The sequence below is a fragment of the Apis cerana genome, linkage group LG16 (genome assembly GCF_029169275.1).
Source record: "Apis cerana isolate GH-2021 linkage group LG16, AcerK_1.0, whole genome shotgun sequence".
Lineage (NCBI taxonomy): Eukaryota > Metazoa > Arthropoda > Insecta > Hymenoptera > Apidae > Apis > Apis cerana.
The window spans coordinates 4,180,454-4,199,533 of NC_083867.1; the positions used below are offsets into that span (position 1 = coordinate 4,180,454).

Consider the following 19,080-nt stretch of genomic DNA (forward strand, 5'->3'; position numbering starts at 1 on the left):
CAACGAGAGGCATTATCGATAAAGAGGCACAAACTAATCGGCACGGGCCAGCTCGAGCGTGACTTAACACCGTTTCATTATTCCGTGAATGCTTTGATGATCTTCTGGGTTAGACGACCATGCAAAGACCGTCTTTAAGGAGGCACCTTCATTAACCGGCTGACGAATGAACATTAATAAGCCCAAGCTTCTAAATGGAGGCGCGTTCGCGCGCGACTCATCAGCTTCTTTGATGAAACCCGTGATCTATGTTTATCCCCGGCCATCTTTTGATTGGCTACCCAATTTTGCGGTTTTGAAACACCGGGACGACGACGTATTTCCGTCTTGATTGTGCTCCTCTTTGCGAATCCCGGGCATCAAAGAAATGGGTAATATTAGAAATTTCAATTTTAATGGATTTTTAAAAGCGCACAGTTTACGAGGATCGTGGTAAAAAAGCGTATCTAGGATGCAGAGCGATAGTAACGCCATCAGGCAGGAGAATCGGGAGAGAAGCTAGGTTAAAAGTTATAAGAAAACGTTAGAGATTGGTATGTTGTTAATTTGAGAGCGTAGCCCGAAGGGACGAAGGAAGAGAAAGATGGCACGTTCCCATACCTTCTCTCCTCTTCTCCTCTTCGTCCGGCCGGGCAACGGAGAACCTCGAATCCTCGCTCTCTCTCGCTGCGGAGGAGAGAGAGTCGCCATCCGTCTTCATCGGCCGACAGCGCGACGGGCGGCGTTTGCCTCGAATGCTCACCAAGGAGTTTTCTTCTTCTTCTTCTACTCCTCCCCCTTCCCCACCTCCTCCCGCTCCTTCTCGCTGCCTCTCATCCCTCCCCTCCTCCTTTTTTCCCTCCCTCGTACACCACCACTCTGAAATATTCTCGTTTTGCCCTCTTGCACTCGTGTGGCAACAGCTAACCTAACCCTTTGAGATTACGTCTCGCGAGATAGTGTATGTGCGCATACACACGCATGCTCGTACCACGTGGGTCCGTGTCGAGAGTCCAGTTGGCCGTCTCTCTCCGTCTCTTTCTCTCTCTGCGTGGAGCTCCTCTTCCCTCGCTCCCTTGGCAAGTACAATTAATATTCTTGTTCGGGATTCGTGTACCGCCACACCGAGCGCAGATCATGTCACGGATATCTGTAAGGTATCTATCATACGCGGAACTGCGCCTACGAACAGGCGGTCGAGAAGCTTTTTCTTCGTTGGACAAGGATTTTTGTTTCGGGCACTGTAAAAAGTTTCCCGCGTGCCGAAGCAGGTTGCACGGCGTTCATTAAATATCTCGGATTGCTGCCTCGAGCGCTCTCTGCCGAGTATACGGGAGATTAACGAAGCGTCCCTGTGGTGTCCACTCTTCGTGCCATAACTGTTTCGAATTGAAAGGAATAAAAACGTGTAAAAATTAATAATTTTTCTAGTTTCATCCACGCCCTTCTCCCCATTTTTCTTCGTGTCGATAGAGAACGAGAATTTCGCCAAATTTCGTATTCTACATCTCTTCGTAAAAATTCACAGATTGGATTAGGTTCAAGTTAGGTTAGACGCGAACCAACGTATTTCTAGACCTTATTCGTTGAATGTATATCAATCTGTAGGTCGTACAACAAAAAAAATCCAACGAGAGCAACGAGACACCGGTACATCTTATTAGTCCACTTGCATTTTAACGAGAACCCGAGTTTCTCGGAACAAGATCGAAATTAGAACGCGCTCTTATAATGCTTTACACTGTAACCACGTATGCGTAGCTTTGAAATCAAAGGGTAATCCGTTTCCATCCGTATGCTCTGTGAAATATTACCTATGTTTCGTCGAAAGGAACGAGGGGAAAAGGAAAAAAAAGAGACAGAGAGAGAGAGAAAAAGTCACGGAGTTCACGGTTACATGTTCGATTCTACGATCAAGGACACGAGTTGATCCGCATCCAACCTCTTGAAAGAAACCGAAATTTCCATTTCCACTCTTTATTACTTTACATACAGAATAATTCGCATGATTATTATCCTTTTAAGCCACATCATTAATTAAATTATATAGACATAATAGACTTACCCAAGACATGCTTTTCTGAAGCAGCCTATAAATATATTATATTACAAAAAATTAAGGAAGAAACGTGAGACTAACGAGGTGAAACCGTGATTCTTGCGCATTGTGTTCCAGAGAGGAAACGAGGCCGGCAAACGTACACCCGATACCAAACCCTCGAGCTCGAGAAGGAGTTCCACTACAACCGATACCTGACCAGGCGGCGTCGCATCGAGATCGCGCACGCGCTCTGCCTTACCGAGCGGCAAATCAAAATCTGGTTTCAAAACAGACGGATGAAATGGAAGAAGGAGAACAAGTCGAAGGGTACACCTGGCTCGGGCGACGGGGACACCGAGATCTCGCCGCAGACGTCGCCGCAGGGTTGAGAGATCCCCGAGGAGTGGAACTTCCAAAGAGGTCTCATCTCTCTCAGGGTCGTTAATACCTTGTTTCCAGCACTACCTCCTCCCCCGTACACACACACACACACACACACACGCATATATACGCCCCGATCAAGTATACACGCTCCGACATACACCTTCAAAAGGAAAGGGAAAAGGAAAGAATAAAAGAAAGAAGGAGAATCGAACCCCACACACACACACACGCCCACCCACTACTCCCCACACACGCACACCTACTCGCCCCTCCCCCACTCATACAGCAATGACGCTTATTTTCTGTCGTGTTAATCAAGTTGCTCGTACCAAAAATGGAAGAGGACAACGTCGTTAAAGGGATAAAGATAGAGAGAGAGAGAGTCGAGAGAAGAGAAATTACCGACAGTGTGGATGGAAGTGAAGACGTGAACAGGACGATGACAAAGGGATAAAGGAGCGAGATTGCGAAACGAGGAAGGATGCATGGAGTGAATAGAAGGAAAGTGGAGGGAGAGAGAGAGAGAGAGAGAAAGGTAACACACGAAAGAGTCGGATGAAGATTTATAGGGACGTGCGAGATCTTCTAATAATCACGGAATGAAGAAAAGAAAAGAAAAGAAAAGGGAATGGATCGGATAGGAGGAAAACTGGATCACATGCTAATCAGAACCGCGTTAACCTCTGTTACATTTAATCGAATGTAATTGTACTAAAGCCTATGATTATAATAGAGATAATTTGGCAGAGAGAGAGAGAGAACGTATGGAAGGGCGCGTGAGAGAAAGGAATGGAGAGAATGCGAGCGCGAGTGCGAGAAACAAATAATTATACGTACTTTAAAAAAACGCGAGTGTCGTGAGTGTTGTATAGCGAGATTGTAACTGGGTTCTTGTAATTGTATAGTAGTGTATGGATGAGTAGTTTGAAAGCGTGTAAAGTGATATATATATATAAAGTATATAAAGTATATATATATATACATATAAATATATAAATATATATACAAATATATAAAGAGAAATGGGGATTTTACGAAGAGAATGCGACGCGAGCGTGTGGCAAGTGAATATCTCGTTTTGAGAAAACGTTGTATCGCGTGGAAAAATTATCCTTTAGGAATAAAGCGTTTTATTATTTATTCTCTTACACGTTGTACACGCGTAGAGTCCGTAGTGCGGTTAGATCGGAATATAAGAAAAGGGGAGGAAAGAAAAAAAAAACGTGGAAAATCTAGCGGAAAAAGGACGGTCGTCCAAAAAATCGTGTCTCTAGTTAGCGAGTAGATGATGAACGGTTTAGTGTTCTATAGAAGATCGTTTAGATAGGTTTTTTTCTCTATGATAACCGCGGTGGCTCAGAGCGAGGGTTATTTAAATAAATCGCGAACGTGCCAAGTGTGATCTTCGAATGTGTGTTTCTCCAGTGCCGGGAGGATTCAAAGGAACGGGGGGGAAAGTGCTTTGCCAAGGAAGACTCGGATGGAACGGCTGCACACTTAACTTAACGTGGAGAAATTAATTGGAGAGAGGGACGAGAAATTAAAAATTGCGATTTCGATTATTAATTAATCGTGGATTATTACCAGTGAAATTTCAGTGTGTGCGCTTCATGCAATCGGTTAAAATTCCAGTGATTTTTTGGTGATCGATCGGATCTGTCAATATACGCGCCAATAGGAGGAAATCCGTTTCTTCGGACAGTGTGCTGATCGAATGAATGAGAAACAGTGCTGTTCTTAGGAGGCCTCCGACGGAGCAGAATCGAATCTACTTGACATTTCTTCATCAGTGTCGTCGCAAGGTCAGTTTAAAAATTCTATACTTATCTTTCTGCAAATTTTTTTTTTTCACAATCATGGAATTTGTTCGATTACTGTTTGAAGAACATGTCAGAATGGACTTTTATTTATTCTTGTCAGCTAAAATATTACGGGTAATATTTTAATAATAATCGCTGTGTATTATAATTGTGCATTTGCAATCAAAAGTATGGTCAACTACTTGAAAGAAAGTGTTTCGCAATAACGAAAAGATACTCTTTTTGTCGTAATTTTATCTTATATCATCTTTTATATTCAATATAATAGTATTCTAATCTCAATTTTACTTACAAGATTTATTACAACATATTATTCGGAAAATTTTAAACTTTCTTGCAAACACTTTTCATCAATGTAGATGACGCCATAAAATGGAAGTAGTATTTAAAAGAATTGTTTCGCTAATTCGTATCGTTTAACTTCACTTACCACGTTTTCGTTCCCTTTGTAAATATTCGAACAATGAAAGAGAGAGAAAAAAAGAAAAAAACCTACTTTGACGAGAGAAATCCTCGATAGAATCAAAATTCGGGGAATCTTTGGGGGCGAGTGATCATTAAAATTTTACCGCTGCTCCGTGAGATACGAGGCCAAGTTACCAGTGATGTAATTCGTAGCATATTTTTGGAATAGGATGCTTTCGGCATGAAACCGCTTGGCACCTTAACTTGCTCTCTAGAGAGCAGAGCCGCCGACAAAAGGCATTATCTAGCTCTTCTTTAATTCAAAAAGTTTATTCTGAAAGAGGAGAAAATATTTAAAAAAATAAACGAAATTAAAAATCCGTTCTCGTTATTTCATCAAAACTATCATAGTATTCGTCTTAAAATCAAATTTCACTCGCTCGTACCTTCACACCTAAAATCAATATGATTTTCTTAAAATCGTATCAAGTGAAATATACTTGATTAAAATAATCTCCATTTTCCATTTTCAATACGTAATCATTAGTCATGTTCAATGCGTGTCAATTCATAATCGTTGCTTCGTTTCTTGCATATTCGATAAATTACGCAGCGGCTCTGTTCACGGATATCCCTGTCCATCGAACGCATGTTAAGCGTGCCAGGCAGTGACCAAACGCACCATCTATCGGCCTGGTTGACAAATTCATACGAGAATCGATGACAGGATCGATGACATCGTTCTGTCGTCCAACCGGGCTGAAGACACGTCGGAGAACTTTGCCGCGGCGAATTCTTGTGCTGTGTTGTAAAACTTAGATTCGACATTAATTTAGTTTATACCTTGTATACACGCAATTTAACGATATACGTAATGATAATTAAATACGTAATAATGTATAAACGATGACAACGGTGAAAAGACGATATTTAAACACAGCGAATGAGAGAAAAAAGAAAAAAAAAAAATATAAAAAAAGAAAAGAGAAAAGGAGGAAAAGAAAAATATAGATGTACATAGGAGGAAATAATCTAGGGATCTCGCAAACCTCGTTTACATGTAGATAGCATGGATTCGAAGAATGTTCCCGTAGGACACGAATAATGTCTCGCGAACTTTCTTTTGGACCGTTCTCGCGTTAACGAGGAAAAAAAAAAAAACAAAAAAAAAAAACGATCGTGAAAAAAAGGAAAAAAAAATAAATAAATGGAAGATATATGGAAACTGATATACGTAATACAATGGTCCAGCTCGCGCACGCGCATCGATTGAGCACCGGCCGGCCTTTCTTTCTCGAGAGATTTATTTATGTATAACTTTTTGTCCTTGAGGAGCAACGAACTGTGAAAAACGGAAGATAGTCGACGATCGCTCGCTGTCTCTTCTTTTTTTCTTCTTTTTTCGGGGGGAAGCGCCGAAACCCCGTACGTTTACGGTCAGGGGTCGTGATTCTAAATTGCTCGGGCAAATTGGCGTCAATTAAGCTCGATAGCCCGTCGAGGGGCTTCGCGTCGCTGTCGGTATGGGTTTTCGTGAAAGTTTCAAGGAAAGAGGAACACCGGCGATAAATAACGAATCTTCGATTTTCGTTCTGATCTACTTACCTTGAATTGTTTCCTCTCTTCTCTTTCTTTGTCTCGTTTTATTGTTCAGCTAAGTCGAGTCGGTAAACGGTACAAGTTTTAGGTTAGGAAAAGGTTATCTTTTGCCTCGCGAGTTACATCGAAAGTTACTTAATAAAAATATATCCACTTTCCTTATCGCGATCGTTATTGAAATGAATTTTAACAAAAAGAATACAACACTTCCTTTTTCTGGTTAATATTTTCTCCGGCAAATATTCTCGACGACGCATATTCACCCATATTCGAACAAGTATGTAACATTTTTGTTTCGTTTCTCCGCCGGTGGTAGCTCTGTCTGTCTAATCGAGATCGATCTCGATTAATTTGTTTTTGTCATTCGATCTAATTTTTTTTGTTATTTATCTATTTTTTTGATCATACATCACGATGATTATAATAAATTTTGTTTCTTGTTCAAAATTGAAGTAGCTTCTCTCGTAATATTGATTGCAATGTTCGCGATAAATCGATTAATCTTACATCGATTCGGATGATATTTTTTTGCACGTTTTACGGTAGATAAGCGAGACATGTGTTAATTTAGACTGCATTAATCAGCGATACCATCTATGTAGGTCAAGTAATGGCCGGCATTGAGACTTAGGGTGCGGCTTTCGAGACAAAGGAAGTATTTATTACCTTTGCGTCATAGTATCAACTGTTACGACATAATGGTCAAAGTGGAGGCAAAATTTCACGCATAAATGCTTACATGACAAACCGTTTCCAGAAACTTTTCGCAGCCGCTAGATTGGCAACATTAATCCTCGTTTGGAATTGATTGGCAAAAACACGTTTGCACATTGTTGTATCTCAATTCGTAATTGCATATGTTCATAGCAGAAAGTTAAATCGATCGATCGGAAATATGTATCTTTTTTTTACGATTCTTTGTTTATTCAAGGTCCCGTTCGGCGCGTACAAATGAGAAAAATTTGTTCGGTCTTTATTGATAAATTTATCACCGGTATTTCTCTCGCAAGCAAATCGTTCGTGACACGTGGAAAAACAGAATTGTGCAATAATCACGCGACGCTGCTTTACGTGATAAACCATGCGGTTCTCAATTATATTTATTTAATCATCCGTCGTGTAGACAAAATGCAATTTTGAAATCTGAGGGAAACAAAAAAAAGAGAAATTATCAATAAATCGATAAATTTATCATATACCGCGAGCGATCGCCGTGGAAAATCAGTTTAGCTTAAAATGAAAATTTTGTATCCATCGGACTAGCGAACTAATACTTATATAGAGTAAAAATATATATGTATAAATGCGGCAAAAAAAAAAAAAAAAAAGAAGAGAGAATAAGGGGGGGAAAAAGGAATTCCTAGAGTTAATCGGAATGTGTAAAATGCAAATTATATATTTTATCTTTACTCTTATATATAGTCGCGTAAAAATTAAACAGATATACGTAATTTAAACGAGAAATAAAAAAAATGAAAGGAAAGAGAGGAAAGAAGCGTGTGTATATGTACCGTGATTGTATATGTAGAGTTAAAGCGAAGAGGCAGAGGATTAAGGAACAAGTGGGAAACGAGTGGAGAAAGAGAGAGAGAGAAAAAAAAATAACAACAGTAAAACGTGTGTGTACGTACGAAGTGAGTCACTAAGCTAGCGCTTAATCGATAAGGTTAACGTTTAAAGCCTAAGTCTTAAGATGATAATTAAATAGAATTAAGGAAACGGGCATGTCGGTTGCAGCGTGTGGGGGCGGTGGTCGTGAAAAAAAAAAAAAAAAAAAAAATAGAAAATGAACGTCCGATCGAGTAAACGCTTGGTCGTTGTTCTATGTACCATGGGCAATGCGCAATTAAGTAATTAATGTGGGGTTTGCGATCGTGTATATATAGTTAATGTCTATTTGGGGAGTTCGCAAGCACCATTTATCGGATAAAGAACTTAAAATGCTTGATGAAAAATAAGCAGCTTTTGGTATCCTATCGTGTAATACGTATTTATTGATAGCACGTTGCATATAAGGTGGATTACCTTCAGTTTTTCGATAATTGTCCAATAAATATTTTTTACTATATCGCGTGTATAATATTAATGAATTATTCTCGTCCAACGAACTGAATGCGTTTATAATAGAAAATATCGTTTGATGCATTTATTATACATATTTTGAATCATGCTTACCACGTCCAGATTATTCTTAAGTGGAGAAAAGATGTCACAATTGGCGATTAATTATAAAGCCGCGTCCTCACACGCCTATGTACCGAAGAGTTCCTGACAACTTGTCATCCTTCAGACAGGTTGCTAATTTCGTATATCTTTCTAGGCATTGTATATCTATCAAAATACGTAAAGAAAAATGGGAACGGTAGTCCATTGCCTCTCGTATTTCAGTCGAAACAAAATCTATCATTTCGAGTGCTGTAATTTAAGAAACGTTCATCATGCCGTACAATTCAATTAACCGTCTTTTATACAAATATATAAAAATAGCACTGAGCCAAAAAAAAAAGCACAATTAAAAAACTTTGGATTCACAACTTCATATCGATAAAATAGAAGAAAATTCGCTACACTCGATAAGAACACTCGATATATTATCTTTAAAGTTCTATTTGACTGCGTAGTCTCAATCGGTATTTCCTTGTTAATTTTCTTTTTCGGGATCGTATTTGGGAAATAAATCGAAAAACGCGTAAAAGTAGGAACTTATGCTTTCACATGCTCGTCATTATTGCTAATGAAAAAATTCAAAATGCTCCTTTGTCACTGTACATTCAACGCATTTGTAAATACAGTTAATCGATGCAGTAGCACATACAACTTTCCTCGATTAAATTAAAATATCGTCATTGTTTCGGACGAACATTTTTCCAATTCGATAAAAAAATTTTCTAAAATTTGCGGTTTCATTGATAATAATTCCGTACTACGAAGACTGATAAATCCAATAAATACACGATAAAAATGTTATTTTTCACGATAACAGAATTTAAAAGGAGAGAATGGTAACGTGAGGTTCACTCGATCGTGAAATAATTTCCTAACCTCGAGATCGTTTAGAGAATCGATTCAAGATTTTTACTTTTAGAAATTCATTGTCAAAGAAACAATAGTACTTATCGAGGGTGCTCCGATTTTCTTTGAAATGCGGCGAAATAAGTCCTGTGTCATGGGCCAGGCTGTTACACACGACATTGTAAATAATTCCATGCGAACGAAGCGAAAGGATGAACGCATCGATAAAGTTTTTTTTATCGGCGGGGCAATGTGAAAGGCGACGTCTGACGTCGTGGCATTGAATCGCGAGCCGCGACCACTGTATACGATACCGCGTAGGTAAAGTAGGTACCTGTTAAATAGACTAAAAAAAAAAATGATTACAAAGTTAATGGTAGCAGAGAAACTAATTAATTACTATTTATTGATACGGTACTGTAACGATATACGACGCAACGTCCCGGTGTACGGACGATTCGACCACGTTCGACGATCTGATTGTCTGTAACCGTGACGAAGGAAAATAGAGTAAAAAAGGATGACAATATTATTAAGAGCCGCCACGTTGTCGTCCCCCAGATGTACTTGTGATCGCTCCAGTGTGTAGCCGTTCTTATGCTTTATTTTCAATGAAATGCAAGAAAGGATAAACACACACGACTGTTGTAGATATTTCACACCTGTACACACGTCTATATATATACACACCATTTTCTGTATTTATAGATTTCGATACGTATATAGATATCTATATTTACAGATTACGCAAATAATCGATACCAATGCGATTTTGTGAATAGAGCTTAAGATGCCCCGTGGAGCCGGAATTATGTATATCATTTTTTTTCGCTGCATCGGCTGCACACTCGAGCCATCAGTGTTACGTGGACACATTGCTCCGACCGAGCCGGTAGAACATTACATGTACATGTTATATTATACAGGAACATATTACACACATACACACGAAACAGCCGCGCACGGACGCACGTGCACACATATACGCAGCAGTACACGCCCAACACACAAAAAAAAAAGACCGGGTACAACGCATTCGTTCGAAACGGTTATGCGCGATGCGGAAGAAAGAAGAAAAAAAAAAAAAGGAAAAAAAAGAGAAACTCATTTTTAGATAGGTGTGTGCCTACAGGCCGAAAAATACGTAGGCACTTTACCGAAGTATAAGTGAAGGAAAAGATGATATAAATAAATGAATCTATATATATATAAATATAAATTATATATATATATTTAAATATAAATATATGGAATATAAATATAAATAATAAAAATATAATAGTATTACGAATTATGATAAACGTATATAATTATTTTGTAGTGTCCCGCATTATGTAAACTAAATGTACACATGAGAGAGCGAGAGAGAGAGAGAGAAAGCGAGAGCGAGAGAGAGCGAAAGAACGAGAGAGAGAGAGCGCGCGAGAGAGAGCGTGTGAGAGAGAGAGAGAGAGCAGAAGAGAAAAAGAAAAAAAAAATGTATGCCAGCGAACGATGTTGATCATGATGACGACGATGATGATGGCGATGATGGGTAAACGACGATTACGAAATAATAACGATTGCAAATCGGACGAACGATACATTACGATACACGCGAATGAGATATGTATTAATGAGTAACGACAGCGACGATGACGATGGGAAACGATAATAGTATTATACGCTATCATGTCGACAAGTCTAAACCGTATTGTATTATATTATATAAGAGTCTGTCCATATTAATAATAATTATATTAATTATAATAGCTGTGTTTGAAAACGAGAAATAAATTGTGGTTGAATATGAAAATCGAATTCTTGGGGGATTCACTCGCGATTCGTTGAAAATTCCGACGTTTTTACTCTTCTTCAACTTTTCGTTTCCGAAACGTCCGAACCTACTTTATCGATCGAACACATATACGCGGTTGAAAGCAGTCACGTGGACTGGTGGTTGGGGCTCGTTCGACCCCGGCTCGCGAGATTGATCGCCCGCTCTCTGTGCGCGAGTGTAACCGTGTCTTCTTTCTTTTCTATTAAATTAACCGATTGGTAAAAGCTCATCGACTCGTTTGTTTTGACGCCAGCTACGAGTGTGCGTAATTATACACGCTACTGGCTTCGAGACCATCTTCTCATATCTTAGAATATATCGGACAAATAGCCGTAATTACTATCTGCCATTTATATAACGCCTTAATAATCATCGCAAAACCATCATTAAATTCCTCGTCCTTATATTTCATACAAACTTTACGATATGCACGATCTTGACATTAGACGATATTGACAGCTTCGTTGATGTAATTAAGACGTTCTGAATTTTTCGATTAATTTTTTTTTTTATATTCCTTTCGTAATTACAACTTTTAAAAACACGATATAATCATTTTCAGGCCTTGGTAAGTGGTTATAAGGGGACAATTTTCAAATTTGTCGTAATTAACAAGCTCTGAATTTCAAACTGAGAAACATGGTCATCTTGCTAACGTGTGATGAAATTAAATCGAAATTAGAATCGATCGAATAATCATTAAGGAACGGTGGCCTCGAAGTCGGATGATTGATAAGCTCTAATTCACGGCACGTGACGTACGCACAGTAAAAGTTGGATAACTGTTCCCTACGATCTGCTCGGGATTCCTGTTGACGAAAAAAAACCATGTTTATTTTAACATTTCACCCTCTTATCCCTTCTTCCCTGTGTATATAAATTTGAAAAATAATGAACACTTATCCAACATTTGTTATATTTTCCATTCATCATTTCGCGTGCAAAATTCAATTTCGAGGAATTCTGTATTCGTACGATCCAGATTAAATTTCAATATAGTGTAATTGCAAAATTGAATTCTGCTCGAGTCACGTCAAAAGAATCCCACCACTGTTATCCAATTTTTATCCAGTGCATAAGGCGTTGGCGAAACGGGGTCAAAGTCTTTCGTATACGGTGGCCCGCTAGCTACGCCACTGCGGGACCCTTAGAAAAGGTTGCCCGGTAACCCCCGAAGGTTGCATTTATACGAATTGTGGCGGAAGGAACCATTGTATAATCCAAGATGGCCTCCACCTCGGAGAGGATTATTATTGGCTAATACGAGGCAAGAGGCTCCGCCTTGGCTCACGGCTCGTGACGGGATGATTTATTGGGATTTCTGTCTGTTCGCCCCTGCGCTGCAACTAACGTACCGTGTGCCTAGCCTTCCTAGGCGGAAGGCTGTGTACGCCTGAAACACCGTGATATTGGATTTCGACGTTTCGCCCAGGATTGCAGCTGCAACGAGCCGCGGATTTCTTCTCCCTCGTTCCAGAGATGTCTCCATCCTCCCGTCTTGGATACCGACCCAATTTCCTTTCAGCATCCAGCCTTAATTCACGGCCGTATTTAAGCAAAGCAGGATGCAAATTGGCATTGGTTTTCGTTTTCCCTTTGGAAACGTTATTTTTTAGCCGTCCGTTGCAACTGTTGGAAAATCTTTTTCGGAAAATTAAAATTTGAAAATTCAACGTAGGTACAACGATGGTATTCCAGGAAAATTTGATTGGCTGCTGTTGCTACTCTGGAGTTGCTGTCGCAGAAATTATTTTATTCCTATATTAAATGTCAAAATAAGATTTGGGGATTGTGGATGCAGTAGCTTTTGAGTTACGAGTGCGAAGATCGAATACAGCTGCACGTCTGGGACGTCTGTCAGGCCAATTGACGTTCCGTCTCCCTTTGACGTTATTTATGGTCAAGGACTGTCGGCAGAATTGCTCGTATTAACTCGCTATACCAACTCATTAAACTCCTCCAACGATAGTAGCGCGCAACGGCACATGCAAAATGAACAAAAATCTTCCAAAAGGGAAGAGGGAATAAGAAAGAAACGGTAAGTATATCCATTTACTTAATCAAAAAAAAACCATCTATCCCAAAAAAAGAAATCGAAACGAATAAATTAAATTTCCATCGAGCGAACAATCCCTGTAAATAAATAAGTTGTTCCTTCGAGAGAAGACATCGAATCGTCATCGAGTGAGTATCAAGAAACATCCGCAAATTAAAGAGTGAGGAAACGCGCGCGCTGACCTTTGCCAATTCCGTTGTTGCAGGTGCATCCAGGTTGCAACGTGCAAGGAGCGAACGAAGGTGGAGAGAGAAGGATAGAGGGAGAGACGAAGAAGGCGCGAGGCGCGACGCGGTGGAGCAGAGAAGGTTGGCAAGATAGGGGGAAGGTAGGGGCGAGAGGATGGCGGTCAGAATTTATGGCCGCTTTATCACTTTACCGGCCTTGCCGCGTCTCCTTTAGCCGTGAGGAGGGCAGGATCTCACGATGAACTTTGGCACTCGACTCCACAGCACTCGACGAACGGTGAGCCTCCCCTCTAACTTTCTTGTTTACTCGCGTTTCGCCGGAGAGAGATTACGCGTACACCTGTTTCCTCTTTCACCCTTCCCTGGGCCTGCCTCCCACCGCTGAATCAGATTCGGGGGAATGGAAATTGTTTGGTGACGACTCGTAATCGTGCGACTTGGAAAAATTCGTTCCTCGATATTTTGATCAGTGATGTCTATTTTGTGGATTTTGTGGATTGTCGATGTTTGTGCATTTATATAATACGATGTAATTAACTTTTTGCACTATAATTATTTTTCCTCGAAATTTTAAAGAAAGATAAAATTGTCCAAAAGCTTATACTTTTTGCGATAAAGATACGATAATAAATAAAGATACGGTAAGAAGAGCTATTATTGAAAAGCGAGCTCGTAAAATCAACCAGACGTAAAGTAGTAAGTATCGGGTGTCAGCACTAACATCGTTCTGGTAGATCTATAGCCAGATAAGGGTCTCAAACTTCGGACAAGGATACTGTAAATTGTACGGTAAGGGCTACTTACTACGCGAGCTCGTAAAATCAGTCAGGCGTGAAGAAATAAATATCAAATGTCTACACTAATATTTTGGTAGGTCTAACTCTCCCAGATAAGGATTTTAAACTTGGAACGCTTACCTATGCTTCAAAACTGATAAAAATTAAACCTACTTCCAGATATTACATTTTACAAAATAAATGTAAACTATGCCAAGAGAAGGATACGTAGAATTAAAATTATTACATTTGAGCAGGAATATGCGATATTCTCTCGGCACAATTTGCAATTCCGAAAGCTAATGTATCGAACAGATCAAAAAAAAAAAAAAAGAAAGAAAAAAATCTGTAAAATTACCAAGAGAGAATCCCGAGCAGAGGGAATCCAGGTCAAAATCGGCCTCGTTCCAGCGTCCACCCTCACCACCCGAAGAAATCTGCTCGCGTTCAGACGTCGCAAAATTTACACCATGGCCGTCCCGGCGTCGTGGCGCGCGTACGACTGCATAACGCATAAAGTAACCCCCATTAACAGACCATAAATTCAATCCCTGCGGCACCGTTGTTATGTATGAGCGTCGTTAGTGTTAATAGAGTGTTAATTGCTCCTATACCGCTCTCGATTCTGTTCAGGACGTAGGTGACGGAGCCGCTGATGGCGGTGTAGTAGAAGCCGAGACGTACGAGCGGTCGAGAAAGATGGACAAGGACGCGGCATACCGTAGCGCGCGCGTGCGAGAGGGAAAGAGGGAGAGATAGAGAGAGAGAGAGACAGAGGTCAATAGAGGATTCCCGGTTGCGTGCTGTCCAGCTACTAGTAGCGTCGTGCTTCTGCTGTTTTGCATAGGGAATGCATCAATTTTCGGCGCTTCCCGTTCACAGATCTCTCTATCTCTCCCTCCCCCTGCACCCTTCTTGCCCCTGCATTCATACTCCACCGGGCCCCCTGGCCGAGCGCAGCCTAACTTCCGCCACGCATAACTTCCACCCGCTCGACATAGTGTTTCGAGTAACCGTAATTCGCGTCGAAGATAATTGATATCCCTGCTGCGTCCGCTTCCGTTGATGGCCGGATCGACGCTTTCGTGACACGTTCGCGGTAATCATTGTTTTCGGATTTAATATCGATCTTGGAATTCTTTGTAATCGAGATAATCGTCACGGATTCGTCATTATTTTTTTTTCCTTTTTTAATTTGATCAAGCGGTAGATAAGTATGTACGATTTGGATGAGATATGATCCTGCACCTTTGAAATAGTCTTCAAGTATCCGCTAACGGCAGCTATATTTCCAAGCTGTTCTCCATCCAGGTATTAATCTATGACCGATGCAGCTGTACCGCTTTACGCTAATCAATTGAACGAGATTTCTTGTTTTTAAAATTTGTTTTTGCGAATATATATAGAAACTATATGTAACAAAGTATAAGTAAATTTATCCGTATTCATTATTATTTTCCATATAAAAAAATGCCAACATCCTGATACGATTATGCCTTTGTTCGATCTAGAAAGCGCCTATTCTTTCCATCGAGAAAAATTACCTCGTTCATAGTATATTTAAGATCGAACTCGAAAGTTGCATCACGCGTGTACGCAATCTTTTTCCTTCTTCCTTCTTCGATGCGACTGTTCACGGAGAAAGAGGGAAGGTTGTACGTTCACGTTAAGAGATAATAGGGAAATATTCGAAAGTCGAACGTTAGGACTTGGATCGGATCATTCGACACCGGTGTGGAGAGGAGCTAGAATACATAACGTAGAAACGGGACATAAATCAATAATATCGCCGCTCCCTCTCTCCTTCCTTTCCTCCCCCGGGACACGCCGGTTTCCCTCCTCCCGGAGCAGCAGCGTCTCTCCTCCGACGCCGGCGTCTCTCTCGCAATCAATGTTCGCGTCTAAAGCGTCACAAACAATATATGACCTCCGGCGTTCGACGATTAATACGTCCTGTCGCATGCGTGCAAAAGTATTTCCACGACTTAATTAACGAATCAATCGGCGCGCGCGCGCTCAAGAGAATATTACGAAGCTTCTCTTTTTTTTTTCCTCTTTTATTGTACGTTATATTTTATTATTTATTAATTCACAAGAATTTTTACCGTTAAATGCTGCGATTATTTAAAATTAAGATGGAATTCTGCTTCTTGAAAGATTTCCAGAGTTCGGCCTGTTCCCTCAATTATCTTTACATCAACAACCCTTCTCGACTCGACTCCCCTTCTGTTCTATCGTTTCTTCTTTTTCTCTCTCGCTGCAGAAAAGCAACTTTCAGCACACAAAGCCTATTAAACTCGGTCCACGGGGTTTCGTAATCCCCTCCTGCCCGGAGTTTCGTGGTGCACGTGTCGTCGATACGGAAAGGCTAAATGCAAAACCTTGTAAGGGTAGATGGTCTCGAGTTGCGCGCAGCCCAGCAAAACATCCTACCAATTAGCCTCTATACTCGAATGACAGCAGCGCGGTATACCCATGGGGAAGGGGTGGTGGGTGAAAATTTCGTTTCGTCCAGCTTTCAACCCTTCCTCCTCCGCCCACGTGGCGGACGTGGTCTGACGCGTACCACCTGGACACGTCGCTGGATACTCTCGAACGGAACGAAAGGAATATATAGTATTAAATGGTAAAAACTTTCCGGGATTTATGCTCTCGAGAATTGGAGAGGTGTGTACGCTGTTGGCCAAAATGCTCGTCGATATTTTTCACCAAGAAAATTACGTCCAGTATTCACGTCGCATTTCCCGATCTTCCTCCATGTTTCTTCTCCTCGTGCGCGAAAAGTGGAAAAAGAGGGACGCAGAAATGGCGAATAATTGTTGCGAATTTTTACAGGAAACGGATGAACCAAGTGTCCAGATACTTTTGAGGGGTAGTGTAGGCTGGAAGAGAGACTGGAAATTCGTCGAACGAAATTGAAAAGTGGCCGGGGAGATATGACCCCGGACGAATATCGGTAGGCAGATGGATGAGGAGCGGCCTCGAACAGGGGATTGAAACTGGCAAACGGACGTGAAAAAATACCCGGTGAAGCCCGATCGACTGAAAAGTGCTTGTACGAGTTACGATGCTTTTTATTTTTTTTTTTTCTCCCTCTCCCTCTCTCCTTGGTTCGACGTTTTGTGCCTCCACTTTCGTGCCGTTTCCGATCTTTGTTTTTTTTTTTTTTTTTTATTTTTGGAGAAATCGAGTCGCGCCAAAGTCGAGATTGATCGATTTGAACAATTCTTGATTTTAAAATATATAATTAGGAAATTTTTGGGAAACGATCGACTTGGACGAAGCGTCGTTTTCTCGAAATGTTTTTATTTCGATTTGTTTTTTTTTTAATTAGAATAAAAGTTGAATCGATTTCATCTCGTGAAAAATTAATTTTGGGATAAAATATCATTATAAATCTTCGAAAATCGAATGATTGCTCTCGTGATAAATTGCTTTTCCTTCGATTTTCGATCTGTTTGAAACCACGTAGAAGTTGAATCGGCCGATTTCATCTCGTGAAAAGTTTTTAATTTAGGGATAAAATATGTGATTCGAAAATTCGTTCTTACTTTCGATTCGCATTTTTGAAGCTTGATTTTAAAAGTTCTTGATTTTAGAGCGAAATATATCGTAATTAGTTCTTGGGAACCAAATGACCTCGATGAATGCGGTGTCGAAAAGTGTGCGATCAAAGAAACTGCTTAATTTTTAAGTTCCAAGATAATTTAAAGATTCAGCGTGGTAACGAATGCTTCAACTGTTGCAGGTATTCCAGCTTCTCTAACAACGAGTTTTAACGTCGATGAATCTTAATGTATAAAACATGAAAATAATTAGAATACACGAAACGAAGATTGATGAAATCAATGAAGGAGCATGATGAACGTATCTCTACGATATTCGACAAACGGAAGATACTCTTCGTGCGTTCATTAATCCCACAAATAATCATCACATTTCACTTGCATCGTGCCAATTACCACATTCGTCAAAGAATATAAATTCTTGAAATGCTCAAAGAACAATTTCTAACAATTTCTACCACACTGTCATCCTCATTTCAGAAGCAATGTATCGTCTCACGAGGAATATTCTCCAATGAAACTCCAACAAAAGGGCATCGAGAGCGAAACGAATAGAAGAATATACTCGGAAGAATTCTGGACACTGTCCACCACCAGGTGTCCGTCACATCGGAGGCAAGGATAATCCGCGTTGCGAGCGAAAATCCGGCCGGAATCGCGAAGGCGAGGGCGGCAAGAGCGAAGTGGTCGCGAGGCCCATTTCAAAACTGGCGCCGTTTTCGAGGTGGCCGGCAGCCATTAGGTTGCCCCGTGACATTCGGAGGGAGAGGATGATGGTTCCATCGAGTAGGTAGTGCCTAGACGGGGCTCCACCCAGCACTTAGTTCACGTCGTGATTGTGGCCCGGGGCACGGCCGTTTCCAGGGTACAGTCACGCCCCTGCCGTGCCGGCACTGTACTCCGATTCGCTGGCCCATATCTCATCTGGTCCATCGCATTAGCCTAATCTGCCAACTACGAGAGAATAGAGGGACCTCTTGCCGTGCGAGAGAGTCGGTCGAAGAGTGTTGCAGGGCTGAGAGGGAGAGGGAGAGAGAGAGAGAGGTAGGCCAGGGAGAAAAAAAGGAACGGAAAAACAAGAAAAACGCGGCCATCGATGCGTGTGCGGCCACCATCCGCGACGCGGGATCGCTTGGTGAGGTGCTGCCATCTTCGCGGCCGAACCGCGAACGCGACCGATCGATTTTTTCACCGAGTTCCTCCGGCTTCCTTCGCTCCTCGTTTCGATATTTCATTACCTTTGCCAGAATGTAGACACGTAGCACTGTTTTTTTTCCTTTTTTTGGTGATTCGATGATCGGAGGATTCGTCGATCGAGATGCCATCTTTGAATCGGTGGTGTTGGAAGCGCTGGCGGACACGTTGGACTCGATGAGGTAACGTTGCTTCGTGTTTCACGTTTTTCGCGACGAGAGTATATTTCGAGTATATCTGT

At 40.9% G+C, this 19,080-nt stretch overlaps 1 protein-coding gene and 1 long non-coding RNA gene across 16 annotated transcripts in view; both read left to right on the top strand.

Moving 5' to 3' along the window:
* LOC108000242 (homeotic protein antennapedia-like) overlaps nt 1-11,040 on the top strand; it is a 171,540-nt gene extending 160,500 nt beyond the window's left edge. For all 15 annotated transcript variants that reach the window (XM_062086467.1, XM_062086458.1, XM_062086461.1 and 12 more), the window contains one exon: nt 2,156-11,040. In XM_062086467.1, the coding sequence (XP_061942451.1) occupies nt 2,156-2,409 (254 nt within the window). In that variant the 3' untranslated portion in view covers nt 2,410-11,040. The remainder of the gene's footprint in view (nt 1-2,155) is intronic.
* A 6,123-nt stretch (nt 11,041-17,163) lies between these two features.
* Nucleotides 17,164-19,080, top strand: part of LOC114577861 (uncharacterized) — a 90,975-nt gene continuing 89,058 nt past the window's right edge. The window contains exon 1 of the long non-coding RNA XR_009833115.1: nt 17,164-19,021. This is a non-coding gene — a long non-coding RNA (uncharacterized LOC114577861). The remainder of the gene's footprint in view (nt 19,022-19,080) is intronic.